The following is a 23,813-nucleotide window of genomic DNA, read 5'->3' on the forward strand; positions in this document are numbered from 1 at the left end:
ATTGTGGCAAGGCACAGATCTGGCCAAGGTTACAAAACGATTTCTGCTGCACTTAAGGTTCTTAAGAGCACAGTGGCCTCCATAATCCTCAAATGGAAAACGTTTGGGACGACCAGAACCCTTCCTAGAGCTGGCCGTCCGGCCAAACTGAGCTATCGGGGGAGAAGAGCCTTGGTGAGAGAGGTAAAGAAGAACCCAAAGATCACTGTGGCTGAGCTCCAGAGATGCAGTCAGGAGATGGGAGAAAGTTGTAGAAAGTCAACCATCACTGCAGCCCTCCACCAGTCGAGGCTTTATGGCAGAGTGGCCCGACGGAAGCCTCTCCTCAGTGTAAGACACATGAAAGCCCGCATGGAGTTTGCTAAAAAACACCTGAAGGACTCCAAGATGATGAGAAATAAGATTCTCTGGTCTGATGAGACCAAAATAGAACTTTTTGGCCTTAATTCTAAGCGGTATGTGTGGAGAAAACCAGGCAATGCTCATCACCTGTCCAATACAGTCCCAACAGTGAAGCATGGTGGTGGCAGCATCATGCTGTGGGGGTGTTTTTCAGCTGCAGGGACAGGACGACTGGTTGCAATCGAGGGAAAGATGAATGTGGCCAAGTACAGGGATATCCTGGACAAAAACTTTCTCCAGAATGCTCTGGACCTCAGACTGGGCCGAAGGTTTACCTTCCAACAAGACAATGACCCTAAGCACACAGCTAAAATAACGAAGGAGTGGCTTCACAACAACTCCGTGACTGTTCTTGAATGGCCCAGCCAGAGCCCTGACTTAAACCCAACTGAGCATCTCTGGAGAGACCTAAAAATGGCTGTCCACCAACGTTTACCATCCAACCTGACAGAACTGGAGAGGATCTGCAAGGAGGAATGGCAGAGGATCCCCAAATCCAGGTGTGAAAGACTTGTTGCATCTTTCCCAAAAAGACTCCTGGCTGTATTAGATCAAAAGGGGGCTTCTACTAAATACTGAGCAAAGGGTCTGAATACTTAGGACTATGTGATATTTCAGTTTTTCTTTTTTAATAAATCTGCAACAATGTCAACAATTCTGTGTTTTTCCGTCAATATGGGGAGCTATGTGTACATTCATGAGGAAGAAGAATGAACTTAAATGATTTTAGCAAATGGCTGCAATATAACAAAGAGTGAAAAATTTAAGGGGGTCTGAATACTTTCCGTACCCACTGTGTATATATATATATCTCCAAGGGTAAGAGAGGCTGGATTCACCCCTTTTTTATGGATAGTGTAGGACCCACTGATAATGGGGTACTTTGACGCAGTGGTGGGCTTGAGCACGATATGGCCATATGGTGGGACTAAACCCCCATTTTTATTTATGGATTGTCTCCATATTTGATAGCCATTTCTTTTGCATGGTTGCGCTATTCTTTTTTAATATACATGTTGCTTGGTCCATAGCTGCACCGGCTTTAGATATACATGTTCAGGGTTTGCTCCCCCAATTTTTTGCTTGTTTATTATGTATTCGGTCTGACCAGACTTATGGGGTTGAGCATCCCATCCCCCACACACACCTGTACTCTATTGGTGTCCTCTATCAAGTAGATATAGGAGGAGTCCCCTGCAGTGCATTAGCACACCTTCCCAGCAAGGAGTGTTGTCTCCAAGGGTAAGAGAGGCTGGATTCACCCCTTTTTTATGGATAGTGTAGGACCCACTGATAATGGGGTACTTTGACGCAGTGGTGGGCTTGAGCACGATATGGCCATATGGTGGGACTAAACCCCCATTTTTATTTATGGATTGTCTCCATATTTGATAGCCATTTCTTTTGCATGGTTGCGCTATTCTTTTTTAATATACATGTTGCTTGGTCCATAGCTGCACCGGCTTTAGATATACATGTTCAGGGTTTGCTCCCCCAATTTTTTGCTTGTTTAATATATATATATATATATATATATATATATATATATATATATATATATATATATATATTGTGACAGGAAGTCAGGTAAATCTGTGAATGTAGTCACAGACAGGAGCTACACTTCCACCTGATTTAGAAAGTTCACTAATTACTATAGGGTGTTGGCTACAGAGCTAGCCAGCAGGAAGTTGAAAGGCCTTCAGCTGTTCAGAATGAGGAAATGAAGGCCTCTATAATTTGTCCAAAGGAAGTCTAATGGATTGCTGCCTCCTGTCGCCGTGTGGGCTGGGAGAGGAAGGCAGACAAACGTGTGCCTCCCGACGCCGTGTGGGCATGGGAGAAGGACTGCTGCCTCCGGAAGCTGTCTCCTGAAGCCATGTGGGCTGGGAGAAGGAGGACAGTCAGATGTGTGCCTCCCGACAAGCTGGTGAGCATGGGAGAAGACCCCCTGAAGTGATGTGCGCTAAGGAGGGTAACCAAGTGTGAAGATGTCTCAAGGTAAATAAACGAACTATTTCTATGTGAAAGAAATAAAGGAATGTTTGCCATGTGAAGAGGCAAGCCAAGAGACATTCTCATTGTGATGAGTTAAGCGACATGTTCAATGGACATTTGTGCTGTGTGAAGAGATTATAAATGGACTATTGAGTGTCTGCTGTATGATCAGCCAAGTCTGCCCAACAGTAGGTTGGGGACAGACTCTTAGGTAGGTTCCAGTGTGTGAAGGTAGCCGCCCACCGTGGCAAGGATTTATTTTCTGTTTTATTTTATTTTGGCTGTTTTGAGGCTTGCAGTCTGGTGAAGTAAATTGCATGAATAAATCAGTGTTGTTTGCAACCACTGCTCTGCTATCTCTCTGTGAAAACGCACCCCAAAAGGGGTCATCCACGCCTACCACCGAGCTAATCCCTCACAATATATATATATATATATATATATATATACACACACACACACACACATATAATTGTGGTCAATACTCAAAGACGTCACCCTGGTATGGAAAGTCGGTGTGGTGTGCCTGAACCGACGTAAGGGGGGTAGCCTGTAAATAAAGAGGGCACCCCAAAGGTAAGAGGTTGAGAAAAAAGGGTGAAGGTGGGTGGGGTTACGATCCGAGCAGCAGCAGGCCGGTATAGCGGAGGGGCGGCGCTATAAAGCCCGCTAGCTCCTCCCACAAATACCGGCCTGCGGCCGAACACTTGTGGTCAATACTCAAAGACGTCACCCTGGTATGGAAAGTCGGTGTGGTGTGCCTGAACCGACGTAAGGGGGGTAGCCTGTAAATAAAGAGGGCAAAAGAGGAAGCAAAACAACACCCTTTATTCAATACAACTTCAAGTCACAAGCCTATGAAAAGCTAGTCTCAACTCCTTCTCTGGGTGAGGAATATAAACCTGAAAAGCCTCAGACTCCAACCGACCAAGCCTTTTGATGATATGGCCTGGCGTGTTATTCCCGGAGGCAGCAGATGCCGCACCTATCCGGAAGGAGTGGCCAGAGTGCGCAGCAGGGTCCCAACCTAGTCTGATGCAAAGAGTACGGATGTAGAAAATAAATCTGGATGTGGTGAGGGGAACATCCAGCAGTGTAAAAAGCGGAGCATGGCTGGGAGAGCTCAGGGACTGAGCCACAAATTCGTCCAGCACTTTGACTGGACACCAATGATTCCCCGATGGGTAAAAAGGGATGGTAACGGGGTGGCCCATCTGCCTGGTCTTGGAGCACTGGAGTGACAAAACGTAGTGATCCCCCCATTTGACCAGATCTTGTTTGAGGAGACAAGAGCGCCCCTCCGCTAAGGAAGCTACCGTAAACTCCCCGGGCCTGAGAAAACCGTAGAAGGCCAGATACATAGCGGTTTTAACAACTGCATTTGTGCGTGGCTCAAAAGGGACCGTGTCCAGCAAGTTAGAGAGAGCCCGGAATTTCTCCCCATCAATTGGCAACCGCCTGACCGAGGTATGGTGATCCACCTTGCCAATACCCTTCAGGAGGTTCTTTAAAGGGTAGGCCCTGAGGAAAGGCGAAGAGTTTGGCTGGTGCGTCAGGACATGGTGTTGAACCCCAGACAGATACAGCTTGATTGTACTGGCGGATAATTTGAGCTGGGAGTGGCAAAAGGCAGCAAAGGCGACCATTGTCTGAACCGAGTGGTCGTCCAACCCAAATTCCACTAAAAACCTTTAGAAGATGGACATGGCTCGGTCATAGGCCTTCCTGGTGTTGGATGACAGAGCCATCCGGGCCAACTCCCGTCCATGCGCCATGATCCGGGCTAGTCCATGACTAGTTCCTCGAACTCCGGGGTCCACGTGGGGCATCTGTCGGCCGTCGGGTGGAGGTTGAAGAATACCTGCAATTTAGACCGGGAAAGAGCGTCAGCGGCTGAGTTGGAATGACCCGGGATATGCTCACAGTAAAGAAAAAACTGGTAGGTGGCAGCAACCAAGGTCAGCCTGCGAACCAGCCTCATGATGGTTAGAGACGACGACCGGCCTTTGTTGATAATGTCACAGGCGGCCTTGTTGTCACTAAAACATTTGACCGCCATCCCCGACCAGCACCTACCCCAGGTGACAGCTGCCGCCACTATAGGGTATAACTCAAACAAAGCTGAGGTCTCCTGGAAAGCAGGTAAGGCAAGTGACTCCGCTGGCCAACTATCCCTGAACCATGAGTCCCCAAAAATGGCTGCGAACCCGGTATTGGCGGCCGCATCCGTCCAAAACACGGGGGACTGGGAAGAGATGGGCGGGATGAACATGGAGACGCCGTTCCAGCTTTCCAGGAACTCAACCCACATGCCCAGGTCCGCCCTGGCAGGGGGATCCAAGTGGGAGATGACACCCTCCGGAAGGCCTGGCAACAACCGCAGCAACCGAGAGATAAAGGACCTGCCCTGGGGGATGATGCGCATAGCGAAGTTCAATGACCCGATCAAGGACTGCAACTCTTTCCTCGAAAAAGACCCTAGTACCAAGAACCTGCCTACCACCTCACGAATGCGACGAAGTTTGTCCTCAGGGAGGCTGAACTGCATTGAGATGGAATCCAGGGTAATCCCCAAGAAATCTAATCTGGTGACAGGTCCGACCGTCTTACCTGGCGACAGAGGGACCCCTAAGGTGGAAAATAAGGCCATGGTGCTCCTCAAACTGACCGGCGTGCAGTTGCCTTGCTCGACCAACAAAAAATCGTCTAAGTAGTGCAACACCGTGGGGCACCTGGAGATGTTCAGAAGGAGCCAGCAGAGCGTCTCCGCAAAGGTATCGAAGATCCTTGGGCTGCTTTTGGACCCAAAAGTCAGTCTGATAGCAAAATAATATTCCTCCCTCCACTTAACACCGTGGACGTGCCATAAAGAGGGGTGAATGGGCAGCAGTTTGAAGGCGTTGGCTATGTCCGTCTTGCTGAGCCAAGCAGCCCTACCTGCCCCTAAAATGGCTTGGATGGCATTGTCCACGGTGGTATAGTGGAGAGAGAACTCGGCAGAAGGGATAAGGGAATTTAGGCTAGGGTTGGTGGAAGAATGAGGAGCCGATATGTCGATTATCAACCGTTTTTTATTGGTGTATTTACTCGTAGAGATACCAATGGGGTTGGTACGCCAAGAGGAGAAGGGGGGGGGCCGAGAAGGGGCCTAACATGAACCCCTCCTGCACTTCCTTCCCGAGCAGTAGGTCCACCGACTGCGGGTCCTCCCTGGCCGACAGCAAGTTGGGGCATTCCAATGACCCAGTGGGCAGAGACACCAGCCCCGTGTGGAACCCTCCCGAGAACCCCTGTACTAGATATTCGACCAGGTGCGGAGACGGGTGAGCCCGCAGGTAAAACTCCAGCACCTCGACCTTGACCTCGGTTAGTCATTGTTTAGGGTTAAGTCTGGACGGACACATAGACTTAGTATGGGCCCTGAAACAGATGGAACAAACGTGGAGCAGCCTGCAGGCACTGAAGCTGCATGCCCCCCCGTTAAAATTGTTGCAAACCTGGGCCTTGCCTAAGAAAACGATAGGGTGACCCAGCTTATCCCTAAGACCACGCTGCTCTGACCTGCCAGCTTCCCCCCCCCCCCCCAGGACCCCGGCCGGGGAGGATTCAGCCTCCATGGGACAAAGGCTGGCAGAGTGCGAAGTGGAGGAGCATGTGGCACAGGAGGGAGGAACCAAGCCTGCAAAGTGCCTGCAGAACAGCTTGGTGTCCAAAAGACTCCAATCAACCCGTACGTTGAATTGAGCCAAAGCCGCCGCCGCCTTGGCTGAGACTGACTTGTGGAAGTCATAAAAGGTGAACCCCCCCGTATTTGTGCCCTAGATCCACAACCTTATGCAGGTAAAGATCTAACTCCTCCCGACGATGCGGGTAGACGGAACACAATACGTCCCTGTAGATACCGAAGGCCAGGACAAACTCCGGAATAGTGAGCTTTTTATTGAGCCTGGGGTCCCTGGCCTTCATAACTACGGAAAAATCCCCGTAATTGTAGACTTTATTCTCGACCATGTCCTGGGAGGCAATGAGGAGAGCCACCAGGTTTACATCCTTCCCTTCCAAGATATCCTTGCGGAGAGCTGGGGGGACCATGTGGGCCGGGGTGATGATAGGAGAAACCATAGAAGAGGGCAAGAGGGGAACTGGGGGCCTACCCTGATCACTAACGGGAGCTGGGGTCAGCACCGGCAAGGAAGGAGGAGGACCCCCTTGAGCTGGACTGGCGTCCTCCAGCTTGGTCAGCCTATCGCCGATGGACTGCAGGGAAGACAGGATGGAGTCCAGGGTCCCTTGCATAGCCGACGTACAGCCCTGAGAGCTGGTGCCCAGTCCAGGATCTTCTGGATGTTCTGTCATCAATCTGAAAAGTTCCGCTTTCCTTGCCGTGGCTGGGAATGGGATACCCTTTTGGTGTAGGACCGCCGAGATCTTCGAAATGGTCCAAGACCCGTAAGAACCCAGCGGAGATGGAACCCGACGACCCCTGGGGGTACCAGATCTGACGGGGGTGCTGGGTCTGGCTGGCGTGGAGGGGGAAGAAGATCCTTCTTCCAGGATGGCTCCTTGAGGCCCGCTGTTGAAGGAAACAAAAAATAAAACGCCCAAGTCCGATTAACGACCGTAACGTGTTTGGAGAACCACTGGCTGGCTAGCTAGAGCCCAGAGGCAAAAAACGTAACTACCCCGTGACAGGTGAGGCCCTGCTAGATGCCAAGCGGCCGGTTAAAAGTTCTACCTATGATTTGGGCGAGGGGTGTGAGCCACTGACGTGGTGGCGGGAAGTTGGCCTCTCTGTGACAGAATCAAAAACGTGTGGCCGTGACAGGTGAGGCCCTAACTATAAACCCAAGAGGAGGGTGGAGCGAGGCGCTAGCTTTGGTTTGGCCCGAGGGGCGATAAAATCTCCGACGAGATTGGGAGGTTGGCCTCGCGGGACCGGCTATGAAAGGGGGGAACTAGGGCCAGCACCTGAACCCTAACAGCCAGTATACTTGCCCTACGGGGGAGGGGGGGGGACAATACATGACAAGAACAACACAGTTGGAGTGCAACAGCGAACAACAGTGCCTACGAGAAGGACAACGACATGAAGAGTGGTATGTGCACAGAGGTGATGAAGCCGTGACGGAGCACAGAACCGAACGGCAACCGCAGGTGAATCACAGAAGGTGTGGAACGAGCCTAAGGGGTACCGGAAGGGGCCTAACCACCGGGCGCATGGCCAGACAAGGTGACTAAGTGTGTGGAGGCCAAATGGCGGAACCGGCCTAGCAGTGTCTATGGGCGACGCCAGGGTAGCGTCTGTGAAGACTAAAATGATGCGGAGCCGTGTGGATACGAGGAACCTAACCTGAAGTAGTACCTGATGCCGGCATTGAAGGACATGGTGAGAACCTGAAAAAAAGGCAAACCCATGACCCCCCACTAGTGATACATAACAAGGAACCAGGAACAGAACATAAGCCCAGCAAGCTAATGAGACCCCCCCCCCCCAACCCCCGGGCACCAACCCCCTCTCCGACTAAGGCAGAGCGACCCCCCCCCCCAGTACAAGGCAGCCGTGTAACAAGAAGCAGAGACAGTAACATAGGAGAACGTGAGATGAGTTAGCCAAGGCTTACAGAGGCAGGCAGTGAGTGCAGGAGAAACATGAACAATCAAAAATGTAGCCGAGGCCTAGCAGAGAGGCAGGCCGTGTGTGCATAGAGCCTGTGTAATGGAGGTAGCCGTGGCCTTACTGGTAGGCAGGCAGTGTGTGCAGGAACATGTGTGAAAGGTAGCCGTGGCCCACAGAGAGGCAGGCAGTGTGTGCAGGAAGATGCCTCCCCCCCCCCCTCCCCCCCCATACCCTGCAGGTACCTGATCCCCTGCTGAACAGCGGGGAGAAGCAGCGAAGTAGAGCTGGTCAGAAGCAGCAGTGCAGACGGTGGCCGGAGGCAGAGGAGCTGGGATGGATGGCAGCGGTAGGCTAGGCACTGACGGAGGACAAGCTGGGATGCACCGTAGGGATAGAGGAGCTCAGCGCCCGCAGCAGCGTTCCCTGTCTCAGGTCCCGACCGGAAGTCCGGTCCTCGAGGCCGCGATATCCGGCCGACGTCAGGTGACCACCTAGAACACGTGACCAGGCCGAGTTACGATCCGAGCAGCAGCAGGCCGGTATAGCGGAGGGGCGGCGCTATAAAGCCCGTTAGCTCCTCCCACAAATACCGGCCTGCGGCCGAACACTTATAATCGAATCAATAATATGATTTTATATATATATATATATATATATATATATATATATATATATATATATATATATATATATATACGTGTGTGTGTGTATATAGGTATAGGTATATGTATGTATATATATATATATATATATATATATATATATATATATGTGTGTGTGTGTGTGTGCGTATATATATATATATATATATATATATATATATATATATATAATATAAAATGTGTTATTTGTTTGTGTTTGTGTTTTGTGCAACGTTTTTTAAATTACCCTCCCTAGTTCCGCTCCCATGCAGCATTGCTGCTGCAGGGAACGGAACTAGGAAGTCATCACACCGACGGAGGACGGACGAGCGGCGGGACTCTCGGCTGGCGGTCACAGCAATGAGAGATCATCGCTGGATCGCCAGGGGAAGGTAAGAGACACCGCTGCGCTCTCTGCACATCTACCCCGAGCGTGACTCGGGGATACCGATCCTGGACTAAAAAATCCACCCCGAGTCACGCTCGGGATTACCGCCAGGGGGGTTAAACCTTTCATTTAAATATTGCTTGGTGATCTTACCAAAATATTCTTTGTTCAGGCATTTACCATTATCAGGGCTTTTTTTTTTATCAGAGAATAGGTGCAGAAACTCCCCCTTTTTCAAGTCACCACTTTTCTCCGCCCCCTAGCCACCTTTGAGCACCAGTCCTTGGTTTCACCCCCTCTACCCACCAGTACTGCCCTATTAGAGAATACAGAACCCCATATTTTGTGGTGCTAAGTAATTTGTATGGAATTTGGTAATAACGAGAAAAGCAGTACAATAGATCCACTACAGCCAGTAACAATAGATCCCCTTGTCAGCAACAATAGACCCCCAGCAGCAACAGCAGATCTCCCCACAGCCAGCATCAATAGACTCTCTGGCAGCCAGCAACAGTAGACCCCTCCCTCAACAGTAGATCTCTCCCAGCAACAACTGACCAGCCAGCAATATCACTGCCCCCTTGGGAGCTGCTGAGTGTGGATTCCCCTGGGTTACCCATAGCAACAGTTTGTAAAATCTTATCACTTTGTACTTGGGTCAGTCAATGAACAGCCCAGGGGATTTGGTTTTTTTTTGTGTTTTATTTAGAATTTGGATGGGAGAAGGGATAAGTGGGATACTCCAACTTGACAACTATGCACAAATCTTGAGAACTTCTAACTGTGTGAGTGTGTCAAGGCCGCTGCTTCACCTTGCCACTGAAGTGAAAATTTGAAAGGTGAACTATTCCTTAGGTTTCTCTTCAGGGTCTAACTTGGCACCCCCTTTCTCACTTGCTGTGTGCACTAGATTCTATCCACTAACCCCACTGGTGTGGTCCAGTGGCATCTCCAGCTTTTATATTTAGGGAGGGCACATGGGGGGACAGGGACAAAAGTAGGGGGGCCAACTATAATTTTTATAATATCTATCTATCTATCTATCTATCTATCTATCTAGAATAGAATGCACTCCAGAGGCCTTGTTACAAATTCACTTTTGTTTTTCCCAAAATGGAAATCAAACACAAACTTGAAATATTCCTGACAATGTCCATCAAACACACAAACGTGAAATATTCCTGATAATGGGCATCAGACTCAAAAACATAAAGTACACCTCACAATGGGCATCAAACGCATAAACATGAAATATTCCTGACAATGGACATCCAATGCATAAACATGAAATATTCAAGGCAAATGGTCAGGAATACTTCACGTTTATGCGTTTGATGCCCATGGTCAAGAATATTTAATGTTTGTGTTTGATGGCCTATGTCAGGAATATGTCAGGTTTATGCGTTTGATTCCGAAAATGGAAATCAAACGCATAAACATGAAATATTCCTGACAACGGATATTAAAAGCATAAACATTAAATGACAATGCGGACTGACACGCTGACAGAATTTTACAGCTGGACATAGCAAACGTATGGACATGTATTATACATGTTGCCATGTTCAACTGTAAAGTTCTGTCACCGGGTCAGTCCAATTGTCATTTTCAGGGGCGTGAGGGTGGTATGAGAAAGGAAATGTGCAGTGCACTCACTGTTCCACTTACCTGCCACCTCTAAAACCGGGCCTGCTCCTTGTGTGCTGGCTGTGTCTGGCTCCTCTGCTGCGTGCTGCTGCCTTGCCTTACCGGTGACTCCTCTGATGTTGTCCACACACTCTGGGCCTTCAAATGCATAAAACATGAAACATTTGTGAAAAATTGGCCAAATAAAGACATAAACATGAAATATTCCTGACAATGGGCATCAGTCACGAATATTTCATGTTTATATATTGGAAGGCCCAGAGCATGCGGACAGCATTAGTGGAGTCACCTGTAAGGCGAGGCAGCAGTACGCAGCAATGGAACCAGACACAGCCAGCACACAAGGAGCAGGCTCGGGGACATCGGTTTTAGAGGTGGCACTAGTGAAGCAGTTCAGCTCAGCTGTAAAATAAATTCGGTCAGCATGTCAGCCCACATTGTCATTTTCAGGGGTGTGAGGGTGGTATGAGATGCAAATGTGCAGTGGACTCTCACTGTGAGTCCACTGCACATTTACATCTCATAGCACCCTCACACCCCTGAAAATGACAATGTGGGCTGACCTGCTGAGTATGCTGACAGAATTTTACAGCATTGTTCAGCTGTAAAATTCTGTCAGCTCAGCATGTCAACCACATTGACAATTGTTGGGTGTGAGGGTGGTATGATGCATTGCAAATGTTCAGTGAGTGGACTCACTGCTCCAGTGACTCACCTCCCAGGCAGGCTGAGGCTGCCACCTCTAACCGTAACCCTAAATAATAGTAAAAATCCAGAAAAATTCACATTGTAAGAAATAGAAGGAAGACAAACAAGAGTAGCAGCCTACCCAGAAAGGGTAAAAGAAAACAAATAAAAAAGCACCAAAAACTCCTAATTTTGCTATTTTATTCCCTTTATTTAGATAGTTTTTTTGTTTGTATTTAGAGTAATTGCCTGTTAATGCAGTATATCTTCATTATAAGTGTATAAGCCACACATAGAGTGAATAGTGATATGGTTGCATTTATGACATAGCAACAGATTTCAGATTTTGCAAAAGCAGAGTCTCGCCATGGCAAACAGTAAACTTACTGGAAAAAAAACAATCTTACTTGAAAGCAATTGAGAACCATTATTGTAAAACTTTAATCAAGGGGGTAAGAGAAAGTAGAGGCATAGAGGGGATAAGGGGGGGGGGGGTGAGGGGGAGGAAATAGAAAGGGAGAGGGAAGAGAGAGAGAGAGAGAGGGGGGGAAGAGAGAGAGGGAATAAAGAGAGAGGGGGGGAGAGGGAATAAAGAGAGAGAGAGAGGGGGAAGAGAGAGAGGTAATGAAGAAAGAGAGAGAGAGAGAGAGGGAAGAGAGAGAGATTTCTCACTCACCCAAAGCTGCACTTTCTCTCTGCTATTTCCTGCACTGAGGTCTCCTGCTGTCTCAGTAAGGCCGCACACTGAAGATGAAGGGAGGAGGGGGGTGGAGCCAGTAATATGCACAGAGGAGGACAAAAAGATCCTCTGCATGCTGGGTCTGCTCCTCTGCCTCGCTTTCACCCCCGGGACGTCACTGGTTGCTAGATGCTGAGCGGCTGGCTATCCTAGCAACCAGTCTACTGCACACCAAAGCGGCGGGGCAGAGGAGAGGAACAGGTCTTGGGGGCGGCCAGCAGGTACAGTAAACTGAACTGCTGCTGCTGCGGCAGCAGCCTGGGGGAAGATGCAGAAAGATCACCATGCAGAAAGATGGCCCCGCCGAGCCCCCCTGACACCCGGGCCCTCCCACTGGGACTGCCGCAAAAGCCAGTGTGTCATTGGCTGGGTTTCCTCCACTGTCCAACAGGCTCCCCTATTGGATACAGTGGGGACACTCCCTCAGACCAAATGAATCACACCCTGGACACATGTAACAGGCAGAACTAACAATCGCATTCTCCTGATGAGCAGGCAGAGCCAAAAACAAAGCTTTTACCTAGCACCTATCTAGGAGGGTGCTACAAATATAAGACCCACCCCCAGCAACAGTAGTTCCCCCACCAGCAACAGTAGACCTCCTCAGAAACAATAGACCCCCCCCCCTGCAAAAATAGATCCCCTACAGCTAGAATAGATCCCCTCCAGCTAAAATAGATCCTCCAGCAGCCTGCATCAATAGATCCTAAAGCACCGCTTTCCATTACATACAGTCAGTGGTGGAGGTGCTGAAACTGCGTTCCCCTGCGTTCCCGCTGAAAAAAGCCCTGACTGTTATAAGGTGATAATGTTCTGTTCACATTTCTGAGTTGTCACCCTGTCACAAGCCCCCTAGTGGAGACTACAAGCAGCTGGGCTAACAGAGAGTAAGAATCTACAGTAGTACTGTTCAGCCATTACACACTTTGTTCTTCCTCACCTCATTCAGTAACTCAACTTCTTTCCACAGCAGCTCCATGCCACAACACAGCCAGTAATGGACAGCGCACACATTGGCTGGGACGTGGTGTAAGAAAACAACGAGAAGGGCGCACCGACCTTGTGCATTACCACTTAAAAGTTTATTAAAAGCAAAGAAGGGTAGCGTACACTATACTCACAAACGTAGCATATGAACAAGCATATAGGAAATGAGCCAGCCGCCCGACAAAAGCGATAGGGAGGAGAAGGGCCTTAGTCAGGGAGGTTACCAAGAACTCGATGGTCACTCTGACAGAGCTACACGTTTCTTTGTAGAGAGAGGAGACCCTTCCAGAAAAACAACCATCTTTGCAGCACTCTACCAATCAGGCATGTATGGTAGAGTGGCCAGACAGAAGCCACTCCTCAGTAAAAGGCACAGGACAGCCTGCCTGGAGTCTGCCAAAAGGCACCTGAGGGACTCTCAGACCATGAGAAACAAAATTCTCTGGTCTGGTGAAACAAAGATTAAACTCTTTGGCCTGAATACCAAGCGTCATGTTTGGAGGAAACTAGGCACCGCTCATCACCTGGCCAATATCATCCCTAGAGTGAAGCATGATGGTGGCAGCATCATGCTGTGGGAAGTTTTTCAGCAGCAGGAACTGGGAGACTAGTCAGGATCGATGGAAAGATGAATGCAGCAATGTACACAAACATCCTAAATGAAAACCTGCTCCAGAGCGCTCAGACTGGGGTGAAAGTTCATCTTCTAACAGGACAATGACCCTAAGCACACAGCCAAAACAACAAAAGAGTGGCTATGGGGCAACTCTGTGAATGTCCTTGAGTGGCCCAGCCAGAGCCCAGACTTGAACCCAATTGAACCTCTCTGGAGAGATCTGAAAATGGCTGTACACCAATGCTCCCAATCCACCAACCTGATGGAGCTTGTAAGGCCCTGCCAAGAAGAATGGGAGAAACTGCCCACAAATAGGTGTAGCATCATATTTAAAAAGACTTGAGGCTGTAATTGGTGCGAAAGGTGTTTTAACAAAGTATAGAGCAAAGGCTGTGAATACTTGTGTACATGGGATTTTTTTTGTTTTTTATTTTTAATAAATTTGCAAAGATTTCAAACAAACTTCTTTCATGTTGTCATTATGGGGTATTGTTTGTAGAATTTTGAGAAAAAAAATGAATTACATTTTGGAATAAGGCTGTAAGGCCACTTGCAGATGATATTCCTGTTTGAGCATCTACTTTTTCAGACATTTTTTTCTTTGTATGTATTTGCGTGTATATGCCTTCGCGCAAATGCGTAAAAACATATTCTTAATGGTCCCGCTGTCTTCTGGGATCTCTGTGTTTCCCAGAAGGAAGCGGGGGAAGGAGGAGGGGTTGCAATTGACGTAGGTCATCGCGGCACCCTTAGAGGGAAGTGGAAGCGGGTACCTGTTTTTGAAAGGTATCCGCTCCCCCCTGAAAGGTGTCAAATGTGGCACCGGAGGAAGCAGTAAAGTTGAGCTTCCATATTTGGGTGGAACTCTGCTTTACCATGGTGCTGAGATCTGCTACTTTAGTGTCTGTAGAGCTGGAATAATGTGCATAACAACCTTCACACATCACCAAGAAGGAATATAGCTGAAGACAAAACATATCTCTGCTTCTTAACCACTTAAGCCCCGGAAGATTTTACCCCCTTCCTGACCAGGGGGTATTTTGCGATTCGGCACTGCGTGACTTTAACGGACAATTACGCGGTCGTGCGACGCTGTACCCAAATGAATTTGACGTCCTTTTTTTCCCACAAACAGAGCTTTCTTTTGGTGGTATTTGATCACCTGTGCGATTTTTTGATCATGCGCTATAAACAAAAAAAAGAGCGTCAATTTTGCAAAAATAACAATATTTTTCAAAATTTTTTATATGAAATCCCCCCCCCCCCCCAAAAAATGTAAAAATCTAAATTTTTTTAACATTTTAGGCCAATTTGTTTTATGCTACATATTTTTGGTAAAAAAAAATCGCAAAAAGCGTATTTTGATTGGTTTGCGCAAAAGTTATTGCGTTTACTAACTAAGGGAAAGATTTTTGTCATTTTTGTTGTTTGTTTGTTTTTTAACGCGTAATCGTGGCGATCTGCGATTTTTTTTTGCGGGACTGCCACATTGCTGCGGACAGATCGGACCCTTGACTGACATTTTTGACACTTTTGGGGTTACCAGTGACATTACTACAGTAATCAGTGCTATAAAATGCACTGTTACTGTAAAATGGCACTGGTAGTGAAGGGGTTAAATTTTTTTGAGAGGGAGGGGTGGTGTGTGTCCCTAGGGGCGTGATTCTTACTGTGATTGGCTGTGGCTTGAGGTGTAGGAACAGTGATCAACGGTCCTACATAGTAAAACCGTATGATCACTGTTCTTACACAGGGGAGAATGACAGGCGGCTTGTTTACATCAGCCGCCTGCCTTTCTCCCGCTGTCACGGACGCAAGTGGTTAATAATTCACATTTAGCTTTGCATACTGAACATTAACCACTTGCCGTCTGCTCACTCGAGCACTACTGCGGCAAAGTGGTTGGTTATCGTCTGGCGACGTAGACCTACGTCGCCAGACAATCCCCCTTCTCGGCGGCGCGCACGCGCCGCCGGAGGCTCGCTCCCGCAGTGTTCAGTCGGGAGTCGGGCCAGGGGAGGAGCAACGGCGATCGCCGCTGCTCTTCCCCGATCATCGGGGATCAAGTGTGGAGATCCGCCTGCTTGTGTAAACACAAGCGGGCGGATCTCCAAAGTGACAGGCAGGGTCAGATTGCAGGGTTCAGCATAACTGAACCTGCGATCTGTCCTTGTGTCACTCAGTCACCTCCCCCCACACACGTTAGTAAGCACCAGGCATACATTAACCCCTCCCTCTCCAATAAAATTAACCCCTTCCCTGCCAGTGTCATTTTTACAGTAACAGTGCATATACAAACCAATCAAAATACGCTTATTGTGATTTTTTTTACCAAACCTAGGTAGCAGAAAACAAATTGGCCAAAAATTTTAAAAAATGTAGATTGTTACGCTCTTTTTTTGTTTATAGCGCAAAAAGTAAAAATCGCACAGGTGATCAAATACCACCAAAAGAAAGCTCTGTTTGTGGAAAAAAAAGGAAGTATATTTCGTTTGGGTAGGGCGTCGCACGACCATGCAATTGTCAGTCAAATTCGCACAGTGCCGAATCGCAAAAAGTGGCCTGGACGTAAGACAGCAAAATCCTCCAGTGGTAAAGTGGTTAATAATTCACATTTAGCTTTGCATACTGAACATTAAACATACACATAGTTTTCTGTGTGGTGTATGATGCTTACTTTACATGTTAAAAGAGCACTAAATACATTCAAAGTGATGTAATACACGGCATGCAACACATTTCTGTTCATCGCTGCTATGTCGTACTGCAGGGTGTAGATAGCTCTGTAAGCTGGCCAAATCCACTTTCACTTCCTGCTGGCAGCGATGGCGTCTGCTAAAATAGGAGAGGAGCTGGAATGTTCCATTTGTCTGAGTATTTACAATGATCCTGTAATGCTGCAATGTGGACATAACTTTTGCCGGGACTGTATTGATTGTGTGCTGGATGCCCAGGAGGGATCTGGAGGTTATTTCTGTCCTGGATGCATTAAAGAGTTTCAGGATCGCCCTGCACTGCAGAAAAACATAACACTACGTAACATAGTGGAGAATTTCCTGTCTGCTTTTCCAGATCAGGAGGAGTCCGGGGTCTTCTGTACTTACTGTCTGGTATCTCCCATGCCTGCGGTTAAATCCTGTCTGCTGTGTGAAGCTTTTCTGTGTGCTAATCACCTGAGTGTCCACAGCAAGTCGCCAGAACACGTCCTATGTGACCCCACCACTACCCTGAGGAACAGGAAATGCTTCATCCATAATGAACTCTTTAAATATTACTGTACTGAGGACTCTGCCTGTATCTGTGTGTCCTGCTGTCTGATTGGGAAACACAAAGGTCACCAAATGAAGTCCCTGGATGAGGCCTTTGAGGAGAAGAAGAAGAAACTGGAAAATAATCTACAGAAGTTGACTACAACAAAAAAGGAGATTGAGAACAGAGTCCAGCAACTACAGGAACACAGGAGAAAAACAGAGGAAAAAGCAAATGGTCAATCAAAGAGAACCACTGCCCTGTTTAGAGAGCTCAGGAGACGGCTGGAAGACCTAGAGAAGAGAGTCCTGGGAGAAATCTCCAGGCAAGCAGAGCGAATCATGCTACCACTCAAACAATTGATCAATGAGCTGGAAATAAAGAAGGATGAGCTGTCCAGGAAGATGGGTCAAATTCAGGAGCTGTGTAACATGACCGATCCATTGACTGTCCTACAGGAATCGTACACAGGTGACTTGTGTGATACTGAGGATGGAGATAATGAGGACAGAGAGAGACATGGTCAACTATTCTATGACCATGGGGATCTGGATGTAGCTGGGATCTCACACACATTACATGCAGGGTTATCTGATATAGTAACAGAGGTAAATGTATGCTTCTCTATGGACAAACCTGTACACTTTATATTGGATGTAAATACAGCTTGTAATAAGCTAAATATATCAGATGACAGGAAAACTGCATCCTACTTACCAAAGCAGAATCGTCCAGAAACACCGGAGAGGTTTAAGGTTTATCCTCAGGTGAAAAGCAGTCAGAGTTTCTCCTCAGGGCGACATTACTGGGAAATAGATGTCGGGGGGTCACAATGGTGGAGAGTTGGAGCGTGTTATCCCAGTATAGACAGGACAGGGGTGCAGTCATGGATTGGATATAATCAGAAGTCCTGGTGTCTGTACAGATTTAATGACCAGTATTGGGTTATACATAACAGTGAAGAGATCAAATTGTATGACAGTTTTTCCAGTGATAGAGTCAGGATCTACCTGGATTATGAGGCTGGACGGATCTCCTTTTGGGCTATGTGTGACCTGATCCGACATCTCCACACCTTCACCACTACCTTCACTGAGCCCCTCCATGCTGCATTCGGGGTATGGAAGGGCTGTATAAAAATATCTAGGTAAAGATGAGAGATGTGAAAAATATCTGAATAATATAAATCTACCCACAAGCTGTTGACATGAAAGAGGGATATCGGATTTGTAGAATATTAAAGTATATGTAAGCCCTGACAATAAACTTCCCTTATTTGCTCTTTTAAGGTGGTAAATATACCATTGAAAGTGTTTTTATACCTGTTTAACCACCTCCCACCCGGGCCATAGTACATATACGGCCGGGTGGGAGTCTCGTCCTTCTGAATGGACGTTCCGGAACGTCCTTCAGAAGGAGCGAGATCGCGCCGCTGCGGACACAGCGCAACAAGATGCGTCAGGAGGGCCCTGTGATTGGCCCTCCTGATCACATGACGGCTGTGTCCAATCACAGCCGTCATGCAATGTAAATACAGCCGTTGTAACGGCTTCGATCTCTTCTCCTCCCTGACAGATCCTGTCAGGGAGGAGAAGAAGAGGATCGATACTGGAGCTGGGGTGATCAGTGAGTATTTCTAAGTACTCACTGATCACAGGGGGGGTCTGTGCTGGTAATCAGATGATTGATTACCAGTGCAGCCCTGGGGGGAGGGGATGCCACTAGAGCCACCAGGGATGCCCACCCATGACCACCAGGGATGCCCACCATGGCCACCAGGGATGGCAAACAGCCTGCCAGTAGTGCCCTCCTATCAGTGCTGCCCACCAATGCCATATATCAGTGCTGCCCACCAGTGCCCGTTATTGCCATCCACCAGTGCTGCCCACCAGTGCCCATTATTGCCCACCAGTGCTGCCTATCAGTGCCCATCAGTGCCCCCCATCAGTGCCCCCCATCAGTGCCAATCAGTGCCGCCCATCAGTGCCGATCAGTGCTGCCTATCAGTGCCCATCAGCGCTGCCTATCAGTGCCCACCAATGCTACATATCAGTGCTATCTATCAGTGCCACATATCAGTGTCCATCAGTGCTGCATATCAGTGCTACCTATCAGTGCCCATCAGTGCTGCATATCAGTGCCACCCCATCAGTGTCTCCTCATCAGTGCCTGTCAGTGCGGCATCATCAGTGCTCATCAGTGCAGGAAAAAACGTATCTATTCACAAAATTTTATAACCTAAACAAAAAAACTTTTTTTTTTTTTCAAACTTTTCTGTCTTTTTTTATTTGTGCACCAAAAAAGAAAAAACCTGGCAGTGATCAAATACCACCAAAAGAAAGCTCTATTTGTGGGGAAAAAATGACACAAATTTGGTTTAGGTACAATGTTGCATGACCGCGCAATTGTCATTCAAAATGCAACAGCGCTAAAAGATGAAAATTGGTCTGGGAAGGAAGGGGGTTTAAGTGCCCAGTATTGAGGTAGTTAAAGAGTGCAAAAATACCCATTGATCCTGACAAAAATCCAGTGAGCTGGCAACTTTCTGTGCTCTCTGCTGTCAATTGCATTGTTCCCAGTTCTCTTGTGTGCACTACATAACACCTGTGTCCTAGGAGTCCTAGGCTTCCAAACTGCTCCTCCAAAACTATGTAATATTTATAATAATTAGTCCTTTCAAATTCGAAAAGAGGATTTATTTAGAACAGGCAAAGACTCTTGGAGAGAATATAATGTTCTGTAATGTTATGTATACACTGCCTTTAATATTATATTGCTATATTGGCTATTTCCTTTAACCGCTTGCTGACCGCCGCACGACTATTAACTGTGGCGGTCAGCCCCGTACAGGCAAAGTGACGTAGGACTACGTCGCTAGCCTGTGAGCCTCTGGGGGGCGAGCAAGCGCCGCCGGAGGCGCGCTCCCGCCCCTGCTCGTTCCCTAACAAGTCCGTGCGTGTGACCGGCGGACCCGATGTCCGCCGGTCACTCGCGATCTCCCCGTGGAGAGAGAGAAAGGCTGATGTAAACAAAGCCGCCTGTCATTCTCCCTGATCTAACTGCAGAGATCATATGATCCTGCTATGTAGGATCGTATGTCTCTGTGGTTACATCACTAGCCACACCCCTTTACAGTTAGAAGCACGCCCCTAGTGACACACTGAACCCCTGCATCACCAATAAAGTTAACCCCTTCCCTGCCAGTGTAATTTTTACAGTAACAGTGCATATGTATAGCACTGATTACTGTAGTAATGTCACTGGTACCCCCAAAAGTGTCAAAAATGTCAGTCAAGGGTCCTATCTGTCCACCGTAATGTCGCAGTCCCACAAAAAAATCGCAGATCGCTGCCAATACTCGTTAAAAAAAAAAACACCCAAAATTACAGAAATCTTTCCCTTAGTTAGTAAACACAATAACTTTTGCGCAAACCAATCAAAATATGCTTATTGCGATTTTTTTTACCAAACATATGTAGCAGAAAACAAATTGCCCAAAAATGTTAAAAAATTTAGATTTTTACATTTTTTTTTGGGAATTTCATATAAAAAAATATGAAAAATATTGTTATTTTTTCAAAATTTACGCTCTTTTTTTGTTTATATCGCAAAAAGTAAAAATCGCACAGGTGATCAAATACCACCATAAAAAAAGCTCTGTTTCTGGGAAAAAAGGCCCTGGTCAGTAAGGGGGTAAAAATCTTCCGGGGCTTAAGTGGTTAAGTCTCAATCACATGGGCATACTTGAAGGATAAGTTCACCTTTCGTAACATGTTACACCCATATTACTGTTGCAGCAGTTTCTGCATCTCTCTGATCCCCCATTGTGACAGCGAGCGGGGGATCTTCTCCCTGAATTCGCTGTCACAATTAAAAAAAAAATGTGGCTGTGTGGGGCTCCAACCATCCAGCTGCGCCATTCTTTCACATAGTTCTGTGAATGTGCTAATGAACTACCAGGGCGCTGTTGAGGACTCTAGGTAGTTCATTGATGCTTCCTGTCCGTGTATATCTGCCTGCTCGTATGAGGTACGAGCAGACAGCATACACTAACAGTGTGCAAGAGCCCTGCATTGCACCTGCAATCAGTTGTTTGCTGGTGCAAAGCTTTGCCGATTCCTAGTAAAAGAAAAATAATAAATGCACATTTTTTTTGCCCACAAAAAGATGTGCATTTATATTTATTTTTTTTACAAAGGTGAACTGATCCTTTTATTATACACTTTTGCGAAGGGCTGTGTTTGCCCGCATGAGATGCCCAGGTGTTCCATTCAGTTGTGTGCAAGCAGTTCCATTCATATCAACTGGGAAGCAGCAGCTGCACAGACACAGCCCCTGCTACTAATCTGACATCTACAGGTGCGTGTGTGTCCCTGAACAAACACTGTGTTCGGGGACACGCACCCACACGAAACCGCAAAAGAAAAAACGGGTTATAACACTCTCCTACTCACAGATGAAAAAAAAGTTTTGCCTTCAGTTCTACTTTAATTATATAAATCCCTGTTTCAATTGTATGTAACATGTGAATCCTTATTGTGTTCATTTTGAACATTCAAATTAAACGACTTTATTCAGTAATTATTTTAATTGTTTTTTTCCTTAATGAAAATCACAAACATCTGATGATCATATAAAACTCTTAAGGCTCGTACACACAGGGCCGGCCTTTGGGGTGTGCGAGCTGTGCGGCCGCACAGGGCGCCATGGGCAACAGGGGCGCCGTGCGGCCATCACAGCTTGCACATGATCAGGCCGCACAGCGGGAGGTAAGCGGCGACCACGGCCTGGAGAGGGTTAACACAGGCCGCGACCGCCGCTTACCTCCCACTGTGTGGCTGTGCCTTGGTCTCCTATTGCTCCAGGGCTGAACTGTGTGTATGTCTCACACAGCTCAGCCTCCGATCTGCTGCCAATGACAGATCCCCTCCTCTCCAGGGACGCCAGAGGAGAGATCGTCAGCTCCTCCCGCCCCTTCTCCTCCTCCTCCCGCCCTTCTCCTTGTGGTGAGCCTCCGTATTAAGGTAAGTAAGCTCTCTCCTGCATCAAATGTAAGGGGGGGCTCTGTGTGGGGGGTCTCTCATGTAAGGGGGGGCTCTGTGTGGGGGGTCTCTTATGTAAGGAGGGGCTCTGTGTGGGGGGTCTCTTATGTAAGGGGGCTTTGTGTGGGGGGTCTCTCATGTAAGGGGGGGCTCTATGTGGGGGGTCTCTCATGTAAGGGGGGCTCTGTGTGGGGGTCTCTTATGTAAGGGGGGCTTTGTGTGGGGGGTCTCTCATATAAGGGGGGGGCTCTGTGTGGGGGTCTCTTATGTAAGGGGGGGCTCTGTGTTGGGGGTCTCTTATGTAAGGGGGAGCTCTATGTGGGGGGTCTCTCATGTAAGGGGGGCTCTGTGTGGGGGTCTCTTATGTAAGGGGGGCTTTGTGTGGGGGGTCTCTCATATAAGGGGGGGCTCTGTGTGGGGGTCTCTTATGTAAGGGGGGGCTTTGTGTGTGGGGTCTCTTATGTAAGGGGGAGCTCTGTGTGGGGGGTCTCTTATGTAAGGGGGAGCTCTGTGTGGGGGGTCTCTTATGTAACGGGAGGCTTTGTGTGGGGGTCTCTGATGTAAGGGGGGTTCTGTGGGGGTCTCTGATGTAAGGGGGGGCTTTGTATGGGGGGTCTCTGATGTAAGGGGGGCTCTGTGTGGGGGGTCTCTAATGTAAGGGGGGCTCTGTGTGGGGGTCTCTGATGTTAGGGGGGGCTTTGTGTGGGTGGTCTCTGATGTAAGGGGGGTTCTGTGTGTGGGGTCTCTTATGTAAGGGGGGCTTTGTGTGAGGGGTCTCTGATGTAGGGGGGGCTGTGTGTGGGGGGTCCCTTATGTAAGGGGAGCTCTGTGTGGGTGTCTCTGATGTAAAGGGGGCTTTGTGTGGGGGGTCTTTGATGTAAGGGGGCTCTGTGTGGGGGGTCTCTGATGTAAGGGGGCGCTGTGTGGGGGGCTCTGATGTAAGGGGGCTCTGTGTGGGGGGGGGCTCTGATGTAAGGTTGGCTCTGATATAAGGGGGCTCTGTGGGGGTCTCTGATGTAAGGGGAGCTCTGTGTGGGGGTCTCTGATGTAAAGGGGGCTCTGTTTGGGGGTCTCTGATATAAGGGGGGTCTCTGATGTAAGGGGGGCTCTGTGTGGGGGTCTCTGATGTAAAGGGGGCTCTGTGTGGGGGTCTCTGATGTAAGGGTGCTCTGTGTGGGGGGGGGTCTCTGATGTAAGGGGGGCTCTGTGGGGGGGGCTCTGATGTGGGGGGCTCTTTGATGTAAGGGGAGCTCCTGTGTGGAGGGGCTCTGATGTAAGGGGGCTCTGTGGGGGGTCTCTGATGTAAGGGGGTCTCTGTGGGGGGTCTCTGATGTAAAGGGAGCTTTGTGTGGGGGTCTCTAATGTAAGGGGGGCTCTGTGTGGGGGGTCTCTGATGTAAGGGGGCTCTGATGTAAGGGGGGCTCTGTGTGGGGGGGCTCTGATGTAAGGGGGGCTCTGTGTGTGGGGTCTCTGATATAAGGGGGCTCTGTGTTGGGGTTCTATGATGTAAGGGGGGCCTCTGTGAGGGTCTCTGATGTAAGGGGGCTCTGTGGGGGGTCTCTGATGTAAGGGGGGCTCAGTGGGGGTCTTTGATGTAAGGGGAGGCTCCTTGGGGGGTCTCTGATGTAAGGGGGGCCTCTGTGGGGGGTTTCTGATGTAAGGGGGGCTCGGTGGAGGGGTGGCTGATGTAAGGGGGATCTCTAATGTAAGGGGGGCTAAGTTATTAGTGATCATAAAAAAGAAAAGTCAAATGAAGTGCAAAAAAAGTGCAAAAATGTGAAAATGTATAGGGTGCTGGGG

General features: G+C 48.3%; 2 protein-coding genes across 2 annotated transcripts in view; both read left to right on the forward strand.

Moving 5' to 3' along the window:
- The first annotated feature begins 16,537 nt into the window (after positions 1-16,537).
- On the forward strand, positions 16,538-18,220 carry LOC309552353 (E3 ubiquitin/ISG15 ligase TRIM25-like). Its single transcript, XM_082253274.1, has one exon. The coding sequence runs from the start codon at positions 16,548-16,550 to the stop codon at positions 18,120-18,122; it is 1,575 nt and encodes a 524-aa protein (XP_082109400.1). The 5' UTR covers positions 16,538-16,547; the 3' UTR covers positions 18,123-18,220.
- Positions 17,475-23,813, forward strand: part of LOC309552721 (uncharacterized protein) — a 50,281-nt gene continuing 43,942 nt past the window's right edge. The window contains exon 1 of the mRNA XM_082253645.1: positions 17,475-17,579. The gene's annotated coding sequence lies outside the window, so the exon portion shown is untranslated. The remainder of the gene's footprint in view (positions 17,580-23,813) is intronic.

Source organism: Pelophylax lessonae (assembly GCF_965119305.1).
Source record: "Pelophylax lessonae genome assembly, chromosome: 4".
NCBI classification, from domain to species: domain Eukaryota; kingdom Metazoa; phylum Chordata; class Amphibia; order Anura; family Ranidae; genus Pelophylax; species Pelophylax lessonae.